The 12,663-nt window shown below is 39.8% G+C and overlaps 1 protein-coding gene across 1 annotated transcript in view; it reads right to left on the bottom strand.

The window, feature by feature from the left end:
* SUZ12 (SUZ12 polycomb repressive complex 2 subunit) overlaps positions 1-12,663 on the bottom strand; it is a 57,676-nt gene that overhangs the window by 35,269 nt on the left and 9,744 nt on the right. The window contains 1 exon segment of the mRNA XM_073660385.1: positions 6,188-6,234. Within this exon segment, the coding sequence (XP_073516486.1) occupies positions 6,188-6,234 (47 nt within the window).

Below are 12,663 nucleotides of genomic sequence, written 5' to 3'. Positions count from 1 at the left end.
ACAGTAATCACTACATATACAGCGCCCTCTATAGAGGAGACACAGTAATCACTACATATACAGCACCTTCTATAGAGGAGACACAGTAATCACTACATATACAGCGCCCCCTATAGAGGAGACACAGTAATCACTACATATACAGCGCCCCCTATAGAGGAGACACAGTAATCACTACACAAGGATTTGGATTTCTGGCTCACGGAATGAATTACCTATACGATGGACTACTTGCTAGAGATGGGGTGCACCTTACGAAGACTGGAAAACATGTATTTGGAAGTCGCCTTGCTACACTCATCAGAAGAGCTTTAAACTAGAACAATGTGGGAAGGGAAGCAAAAGGCCAGAAAAAGCCATACAGCTGACAAATACTATTGAGATCTCTGCTACTGGAAGTGGAAAAGAAGAACAAAGACAAAAAAATCTAAATAATAAAAATATGGGAGGAAGAGAAACCAATCACAAACTAAAATGTTTTTATACAAATGCACAAAGCATGGGCAACAAACAAGGAGAATTGGAACTACTAAATGCAGGAAAAGGAATATGATGTCATTGGAATCACTGAAACTTGGTGGGACGATACACATGATTGGAATAAAAGGCTAAAAGGATACAACTTATTTGCAAGAAACAGACTTGATAAACGAGGAGGAGGTGTCGCATTGTATGTTAGAAAAGCGTATATCTCCACAGAGATTGAAGCTTCAGAGACTGGGAGTTCTGTGGAAACTGTTTGGGTAAGAATACAAGGAGAGAACAACGGAAAGGACACCATTGTAGGCATTTACTACAGGCCACCTGGGCAAGCTGAAGATATGGATGAACTCTTTATGTATCAAATGACCAAGTTCTCCAAAAAATATGACGTAGTGGTCATGGGAGATTTCAACTATCCAGACATTTGTTGGGAATCTCTCTCAAGTAAAACTAACAGGTCAAGCAAATTCTTATCCTCTCTTGCTGACAACTTTATCTTCCAAAAGGTAGGGGAGAAAACAAGGGGATCTGCTACTTTGGATCTAATCCTTATAAACAGGGAGGAAATGGTTGAGGAGGTAAAGGTGGCTGGGACCCTAGGAGGCAGCGATCATGCTATTATAGAATTTTGGATAACTAGAGGAGGAAGACATGTGAAGACTCAAACTTCAAGGTTAGATTTTAGAAAGGCAGATTTTAAGAGACTCAGAAAGAGAATAGGAGGGATCCAATGGCTGGATGTCCTTAAGGACAAAAATGTCCAGGAAGGATGGGAAATTTTTAAAAATGAGATTCTCAAAGCACAATCGTTAACAATCCCGAAAAGTAGGAAGAATGGGAAGCATTTAAGGAAACCAGGATGGATGAACACAGAACTTAAACACATGCTAAAAAGAAAGAAAGAAATGTTTATTAAATGGAAAGAGGGAGGCATATCTAAAGAAGATTATAATGCAGTCTGCAGATCCTGTAGGGCACGTATCAGGTTAGCTAAAGCTGACAATGAATTAAGGCTTGCAAGAGATGTCAAAAGCAATAAAAAAGGATTTTGGGGGTATGTCAAAAGTAAAAGAAAAGTCAAAGATGCTATAGGATTTTTACAGGATGAAAATGGAGAAATGGTAAGAGAGGATGTTGAGAAGGCCGAACTTTTTAATTCCTATTTTGCATCTGTTTTCTCTCAGAAAGAAAATGTAACATCAACTGATCTTCACTGTCCTTTTAAAGGAATAGAGGAATCCAAGTTATCTGTAAACAGAAAGATTGTGAGGGAATATTTAGCTAACATAAATGAGTTCAAGTCTCCAGGTCCAGATGAATTACACCCCAGAGTACTGAAGGAGATTGTAGAAGAAATTTTAGAACCACTCTCCATAATCTTTGAAAATTCTTGGAGAACAGGAGAAGTCCCAGAAGACTGGAGAAGAGCAAATGTTGTTCCTATCTTCAAAAAGGGGAAGAAGGTGGACCCAGGGAACTATAGGCCGGTGAGTCTGACTTCTATACCAGGAAAGATCTTTGAACAAATTATTAAACAACATGTATGTAAGTACATGGATAAGAATGAAGTGATTAACCAGAGTCAGCATGGGTTTGTAACTAACAAGTCATGTCAGACTAACTTAATTTCCTTCTATGACAGAATCACTGACTGGGTGGATCAGGGAAATGCTGTAGATATAGTATATCTTGACTTCAGCAAAGCATTTGACAAAGTATCTCACACCATCCTTATTGAAAAAATGACCAAGTATGCAATGGACCAGGCAACTGTTAGGTGGATTCATAACTGGCTTAGTGATCGGACTCAAAGGGTGGTTGTAAATGGCTTCACATCCAGCTGGATGAATGTCTCAAGTGGGGTACCACAGGGCTCCGTCCTGGGACCTGTATTGTTCAACATCTTTATCAATGATTTAGATGAAGGAATTGAGGGTAAACTGATTAAATTTGCTGATGACACAAAGCTAGGAGGGATAGCTAATACTAGAGAAGAGAGAGAGAGGATTCAAAAAGACCTAAATAAACTGGAGCAGTGGGCAGCAACCAACAGAATGGTTTTTAACAGGGAAAAATGCAAAGTCCTACATCTGGGCAATAAAAATGAAAAAAGCATATACAGAATGGGAGGAATAGAGCTAAGCAACAGTACATGTGAAAAAGACTTAGGTATACTAATAGATCATAGACTGAACATGAGTCAACAGTGTCATGCAGCAGCAAAAAAGGCAAATACAATTCTGGGATGTATTAACAGAAGCATACAGTCTAGATCACGTGAAGTCATTATCAGTCTTTACTCCTCTTTGGTCAGACCTCATCTGGAATACTGTGTACAGTTTTGGGCACCACATTTTAAAAAAGACATCGACAAACTGGAGCAAGTTCAGAGAAGAGCGACCAGAATGGTGACTGGTCTGCAAACCATGTCCTATGAGGAACGGTTGCAGGATTTGGGAATGTTTAGCTTGCAAAAAAGAAGACTGAGAGGAGACTTAATAGCTGTCTACAAATATGTCAAGGGCTGTCACATTGTAGAAGGATCATCTTTATTCTCATTTGCACAAGGAAAGACTAGAAGCAATGGGATGAAACTAAATGGGAGGAGACACAGATTAGATATTAGAAAAAACTTTTTGACAGTTAGGGTGATTAATGAGTGGAACAGGCTGCCACGAGAGGTGGTGAGTTCCCCTTCAATGGACGTCTTCAAACAGAGGCTGGACAGACATCTGTCTGAGATGATCTAGTGAATCCTGCTTTGAGCAGGGGGTTGGACCAGATGACCCAGGAGGTCCCTTCCAACTCTACCATTCTATGAATCTATATACAGCACCCTCTATAGAGGAGACACAGTAATCACTACATATACAGCACCTTCTATAGAGGAGACACAGTAATTACTATATATACAGCGCCCCCTATAGAGGAGACACAGTAATCACTACATATACAGCGCCCCCTATAGAGAAGACACAGTAACCACTACATATACAGCGCCCCCTATAGAGGACACACAGTAATCACTACATATACAGCGCCCCCTATAGAGGAGACACAGTAATCACTACATATACAGCGCCCTCTATAGAGGAGACACAGTAATCACTACATATACAGCGCCCTCTATAGAGGAGACACAGTAATCACTACATATACAGCGCCCCCTATAGAGGAGACACAGTAATCACTACATATACAGCGCCCCCTATAGAGGAGACACAGTAATCACTACATATACAGCGCCCTCTATAGAGGAGACACAGTAATCACTACATATACAGCGCCCTCTATAGAGGAGACACAGTAATCACTACATATACAGCGCTCTCTATAGAGGAGACACAGTAATCACTACATATACAGCGCCCTCTATAGAGGAGACACAGTAATCACTACATATACAGCGCCCCCTATAGAGGAGACACAGTAATCACTACATATACAGCGCCCTCTATAGAGGAGACACAGTAATCACTACATATACAGCACCTTCTATAGAGGAGACACAGTAATTACTATATATACAGCGCCCTCTATAGAGGAGACACAGTAATCACTACATATACAGCGCCCCCTATAGAGGAGACACAGTAATCACTACATATACAGCGCCCCCTATAGAGGAGACACAGTAATCACTACATATACAGCACCTTCTATAGAGGAGACACAGTAATTACTATATATACAGCGCCCTCTATAGAGGAGACACAGTAATCACTACATATACAGCACCTTCTATAGAGGAGACACAGTAATTACTATATATACAGCGCCCCCTATAGAGGAGACACAGTAATCACTACATATACAGCGCCCCCTATAGAGAAGACACAGTAACCACTACATATACAGCGCCCCCTATAGAGGACACACAGTAATCACTACATATACAGCGCCCCCTATAGAGGAGACACAGTAATCACTACATATACAGCGCCCTCTATAGAGGAGACACAGTAATCACTACATATACAGCGCCCTCTATAGAGGAGACACAGTAATCACTACATATACAGCGCCCCCTATAGAGGAGACACAGTAATCACTACATATACAGCGCCCCCTATAGAGGAGACACAGTAATCACTACATATACAGCGCCCTCTATAGAGGAGACACAGTAATCACTACATATACAGCGCTCTCTATAGAGGAGACACAGTAATCACTACATATACAGCGCCCTCTATAGAGGAGACACAGTAATCACTACATATACAGCGCCCCCTATAGAGGAAAACAGTAAGCACTACATATACAGCACCCTCTATAGAGGAGACAGTAATCACTACATATACAGCGCCATCTATAGAGGAGACACAGTAATCACTACATATACAGTACCATCTATAGAGGAGACACAGTAATCACTACATATACAGCGCCCTCTATAGAGGAGACACAGTAATCACTATATATACAGCGCCCCCTATAGAGGAGACATATCACTCACTACATAACCAGCGCCCCCTATAGAGGAGACACAGTAATCACTACATATACAGTGCCCCCTATAGAGGAGACACAGTAATCACTACATATACAGCGCCCTCTATAGAGGAGACACAGTAATCAATACATATACAGCGCCCTCTATAGAGGAGACACAGTAATCAATACATATACAGCGCCCCCTATAGAGGAGACACAGCAATCACTACATATACAGGGCCCCCTATAGAGGAGACACAGTAATCACTACATATACAGCGCCCCCTATAGAGGAGACACAGTAATCACTACATATACAGCACCCCCTATAGAGGAGACACAGTAATCACTACATATACAGCGCCCTCTATAGAGGAGACACAGTAATAACTACATATACAGCGCTCTCTATAGAGGAGACACAGTAATCACTACATATACAGCGCCCTCTATAGAGGAGACCCAGTAATCACTACATATACAGCGCCCCCTATAGAGGAAACACAATAATCACTACATATACAACGCCCCCTATAGAGGAGACACAGTAATCACTATATATACAGCGCCCCCTATAGAGGAAACATATCACTCACTACATATACAGCGCCCCCTATAGAGGAGACACAGTAATCACTACATATACAGCGCCCCCTATAGAGGAGACACAGTAATCACTATATATACAGCGCCCCCTATAGAGGAAACATATCACTCACTACATATACAGCGCCCCCTATAGAGGAGACACAGTAACCACTACATATACAGCGCCCCCTATAGAGGAGACACAGTAACCACTACATATACAGTGCCCCCTATAGAGGAGACACAGTAATCACTATATATACAGCGCCCCCTATAGAGGAGACACAGTAATCACTACATATACAGTGCCCCCTATAGAGGAGACACAGTAATCACTACATATACAGCACCCGCTATAGAGGAGACACAGTAACCACTACATATACAGTGCCCCCTATAGAGGAGACACAGTAATCACTACATATACAGCGCCCCCTATAGAGGAGACACAGTAACCACTACATATACAGTGCCCCCTATAGAGGAGACACAGTAATCACTATATATACAGCGCCCCCTATAGAGGAGACACAGTAATCACTACATATACAGTGCCCCCTATAGAGGAGAGACAGTAATCACTATATATACAGCGCCCCCTATAGAGGAGACACAGTAATCACTACATATAGAGCGCCCACATTACAGACAGAAATGATAAAACAGGAGCGACACTCACCGCAATCAGATTCCTGGTCCGCAAGAAGCGATAGATCTGCGTGGGCTCTGGAAGGGGAACAACAAGGCGTATAAGATAGATATAGATATATATACACACACACATACATTATATATTACCTCACATATATACACCTTCCCTGTACACACATTATATATTACCTCACATATATACACACCTCCCCTGTACACACATTATATATTACCTCACATATATACACACACCTCCCCTGTACACACATTATATATTACCTCACATATATACACACCTCCCCTGTACACACATTATATATTACCTCACATATATACACACCTCCCCTGTACACACATTATATATTACCTCACATATATACACACCTCCCCTGTACACACATTATATATTACCTCACATATATACACACCTCCCCTGTACACACATTATATATTACCTCACATATATACACCTCCCCTGTACACACATTATATATTACCTCACATATACACACCTCCCCTGTACACACATTATATATTACCTCACATATATACACCTACCCTGTACACACATTATATATTACCTCACATATATACACACAACTCCCCTGTACACACATTATATATTACCTCACATATATACACACACCTCCCCTGTACACACATTATATATTACCTCACATATATACACACACCTCCCCTGTACACACATTATATATTACCTCACATATATACACACCTCCCCTGTACACACATTATATATTACCTCACATATATACACACCTCCCCTGTACACACATTATATATTACCTCACATATATACACACCTCCCCTGTACACACATTATATATTACCTCACATATATACACACCTCCTCTGTACACACATTATATATTACCTCACATATATACACCTCCCCTGTACACACATTATATATTACCTCACATATATACACCTCCCCTGTACACACATTATATATTACCTCACATATATACACACACCTCCCCTGTACACACATTATATATTACCTCACATATATACACACACCTCCCCTGTACACACATTATATATTACCTCACATATATACACACCTCCCCTGTACACACATTATATATTACCTCACATATATACACACCTCCCCTGTACACACATTATATATTACCTCACATATATACACACCTCCCCTGTACACACATTATATATTACCTCACATATATACACACCTCCTCTGTACACACATTATATATTACCTCACATATATACACCTCCCCTGTACACACATTATATATTACCTCACATATATACACACCTCCCCTGTACACGCATTATATATTACCTCACATATATACACACCTCCCCTGTACACGCATTATATATTACCTCACATATACACACACCTCCCCTGTACACACATTATATATTACCTCACATATATACACACCTCCCCTGTACACACATTATATATTACCTCACATACACACACACACACCTCCCCTGTACACACATTATATATTACCTCACATATACACACACCTCCCCTGTACACACATTATATATTACCTCACATATACACACACCTCCCCTGTACACACATTATATATTACCTCACATATATACACACACCTCCCCTGTACACACATTATATATTACCTCACATATATACACACACCTCCCCTGTACACACATTATATATTACCTCACATATACCCACATTATATATTACCTCACATAAACACACATTATATATTACCTCACATAAACACACATTATATATTACCTCACATACAGTGCCTACAAGTAGTATTCAACCCCCTGCAGATTTAGCTGGTTTGATAAGATGCAAATAAGTTAGAGCCTTCAAACTGCAAACGAGAGTAGGTTTTATGAACAGAAGCATAAATCTTCCAAACCAAAAAGTTATGTTGCTCAGTTGAATTTTATTAAATTTTAAACATAAAAGTGTGGGTCAATTATTATACAACCCCTATGTTTAATATTTTGTGGAATAACCCTTGTTTGCAATTACAGCTAATAATCGTCTTTTATAAGACCTGATCAGGCCGGCACAGGTCTGTGGAGTTATCTTGGCCAACTCCTCCATGCAGATCTTCTCCAAGTTATCTAGGTTCTTTGGGTGTCTCATGTGGACTTTATTCTTGAGCTCCTTCCACAAGTTTTCAATTGGGTTAAGGTCAGGAGACTGACTAGGCCACTCCAACACCTTGACTTTTTCCCTCTTGAACCAGGCCTTGGTTTTCTTGGCTGTGTGCTTTGGGTCGTTGTCTTGTTGGAAGATGAAATTACGACCCATCTTAAGATCCTTGATGGAGGAGCGGAGGTTCTTGGCCAAAATCTCCAGGTAGGCCGTGCTATCCATCTTCCCATGGATGCGGACTAGATGGCCAGGCCCCTTGGCTGAGAAACAGCCCCACAGCATGATGCTGCCACCACCATGCTTGACTGTAGGGATGGTATTCTTGGGGTCGTATGCAGTGCCATCCAGTCTCCAAACGTCACGTGTGTGGTTGGCATCAAAGATCTCGATCTTGGTCTCATCAGACCATAGAACCTTGAACCAGTCTGTCTCAGAGTCCTCCAAGTGATCATGAGCAAACTGTAGACGAGCCTTGACATGACGCTTTGAAAGTAAAGGTACCATACAGGCTCGTCTGGAACGGAGACCATTGCGGTGGAGTACGTTACTTATGGTATTGACTGAAACCAATGTCCCCACTGCCATGAGATCTTCCCGGAGCTCCTTCCTTGTTGTCCTTGGGTTAGCCTTGACTCTTCGGACAAGCCTGGCCTCGGCACGGGAGGACAATTTCAAAGGCTGTCCAGGCCGTGGAAGGCTAACAGTAGTTCCATAAGCCTTCCACTTACGGATGATGCTCCCAACAGTGGAGACAGGTAGGCCCAACTCCTTGGAAAGGGTTCTGTACCCCTTGCCAGCCTTGTGACCCTCCACGATCTTGTCTCTGATGGCCTTGGAATGCTCCTTTGTCTTTCCCATGTTGACCATGTCTGAGTGCTGTTCACAAGTTTGGGGAGGGTCTTAAATTGTCAGAAAAGGCTGGCAAAAGAGATCTTTAATCCACACATGTGAAGCTCATTATTCTTGGTGCCTGAACTACTTCTTAATACTTTAGGGGGACCAAACAGAATTCTTGTGGTTTGAGGGGTTGAATAATAAATGACACTCTGAATTAACTTTTAAATTAAATTAAAATAAATAAATAAATAAATTTGCTGCAGAGCATTTCCCACTTTCAGGCTGATCTACAGCACAAATGTCACAATGCCAAGTTAATTCCGCATGTGTCAACCAGCTAAATCTGCAGGGGGTTGAATACTACTTGTAGGCACTGTATGTACACATTATATATTACCTCACATACATACACACACCTCCCCTGTACACACATTATATATTACCTCACATACATACACACACCTCCCCTGTACACACATTATATATTACCTCACATATATACACACACCTCCCCTGTACACACATTATATATTACCTCACATATATACACACCTCCCCTGTACACACATTATATATTACCTCACATATATACACACCTCCCCTGTACACACATTATATATTACCTCACATATATACACACCTCCCCTGTACACACATTATATATTACCTCACATATATACACCTCCCCTGTACACACATTATATATTACCTCACATATATACACACCTCCCCTGTACACACATTATATATTACCTCACATATATACACACCTCCCCTGTACACACATTATATATTACCTCACATATATACACACCTCCGCTGTACACACATTATATATTACCTCACATATATACACACCTCCCCTGTACACACATATATATTACCTCACATATATACACACCTCCCCTGTACACACATTATATATTACCTCACATATATACACAACTCCCCTGTACACACATTATATATTACCTCACATATATACACACCTCCCCTGTACACACATTATATATTACCTCACATATATACACACCTCCCCTGTACACACATTATATATTACCTCACATATATACACACCTCCCCTGTACACACATTATATATTACCTCACATATATACACACCTCCCCTGTACACACATTATATATTACCTCACATATATACACACCTCCCCTGTAAACACATTATATATTACCTCACATATATACACACCTCCCCTGTACACACATTATATATTACCTCACATATATACACACCTCCCCTGTACACACATTATATATTACCTCACATATATACACACCTCCCCTGTACACACATTATATATTACCTCACATATATACACACCTCCCCTGTACACACATTATATATTACCTCACATATATACATACCTCTCCTGTACACACATTATATATTACCTCACATATATATACACACATTATATATTACCTCACATATATACACACACCTCCCCTGTACACACATTATATATTACCTCACATATATACACACCTCCCCTGTACACACATTATATATTACCTCACATATATACACACCTCCCCTGTACACACATTATATATTACCTCACATATATATACACACATTATATATTACCTCACATATATACACCTCCCCTGTACACACATCATATATTACCTCACATATATATATACACACATTATATATTACCTCACATATATACACACCTCCCCTGTACACACATTATATATTACCTCACATATATACACACACCTCCCCTGTACACACATTATATATTACCTCACATATATACACACCTCCCCTGTACACACATTATATATTACCTCACATATATACACACCTCCCCTGTACACACATTATATATTACCTCACATATATACACACCTCCCCTGTACACACATTATATATTACCTCACATATATACACACCTCCCCTGTACACACATTATATATTACCTCACATATATATATACACACACATTATATATTACCTCACATATATACACACCTCCCCTGTACACACATTATATATTACCTCACATATATACACACCTCCCCTGTACACACATTATATATTACCTCACATATATATATACACACACATTATATATTACCTCACATATATACACACCTCCCCTGTACACACATTATATATTACCTCACATATATATATACACACACATTATATATTACCTCACATATATACACACCTCCTCTGTACACACATTATATATTACCTCACATATATACACACCTCCTCTGTACACACATTATATATTACCTCACATATATACACACCTCCCCTGTACACACATTATATATTACCTCACATATATACACCTCCCCTGTACACACATTATATATTACCTCACATATACACACACCTCCCCTGTACACACATTATATATTACCTCACATATATACACACCTCCCCTGTACACACATTATATATTACCTCACATATATACACACCTCCCCTGTACACACATTATATATTACCTCACATATATACACACCTCCCCTGTACACACATTATATATTACCTCACATATATACACACCTCCCCTGTACACACATTATATATTACCTCACATATATACACACCTCCCCTGTACACACATTATATATTACCTCACATATATACACACCTCCCCTGTACACACATTATATATTACCTCACATATATACACACCTCCCCTGTACACACATTATATATTACCTCACATATATACACACCTCCCCTGTACACACATTATATATTACCTCACATATATACACACCTCCCCTGTACACACATTATATATTACCTCACATATATACACACCTCCCCTGTACACACATTATATATTACCTCACATATATACACACCTCCCCTGTACACACATTATATATTACCTCACATATATACACACCTCCCCTGTACACACATTATATATTACCTCACATATATACACAACACCTCCCCTGTACACACATTATATATTACCTCACATATATACACACCTCCCCTGTACACACATTATATATTACCTCACATATATACACACCTCCCTGTACACACATTATATATTACCTCACATATATACACACCTCCCCTGTACACACATTATATATTACCTCACATATATACACACCTCCCCTGTACACACATTATATATTACCTCACATATATACACACCTCCCCTGTACACACATTATATATTACCTCACATATATATATACACACATTATATATTACCTCACATATATACACACCTCCCCTGTACACACATTATATATTACCTCACATATATACACACCTCCCCTGTACACACATTATATATTACCTCACATATATACCACCTCCCCGTACACACATTATATATTACCTCACATATATACACACCTCCCCTGTACACACATTATATATTACCTCACATATATACACACACCTCCCCTGTACACACATTATATATTACCTCACATATATACACACCTCCCCTGTACACACATTATATATTACCTCACATATATACACACCTC

This window comes from Phyllobates terribilis, unplaced genomic scaffold (genome assembly GCF_046119375.1).
Source record: "Phyllobates terribilis strain yellow unplaced genomic scaffold, ASM4611937v1 Scaffold_25__1_contigs__length_18738178, whole genome shotgun sequence".
NCBI classification, from domain to species: Eukaryota; Metazoa; Chordata; class Amphibia; order Anura; family Dendrobatidae; genus Phyllobates; species Phyllobates terribilis.
The sequence above is the reverse complement of the archived record's forward strand: the minus strand, read 5'-3'. Positions and strand labels throughout refer to the sequence as shown.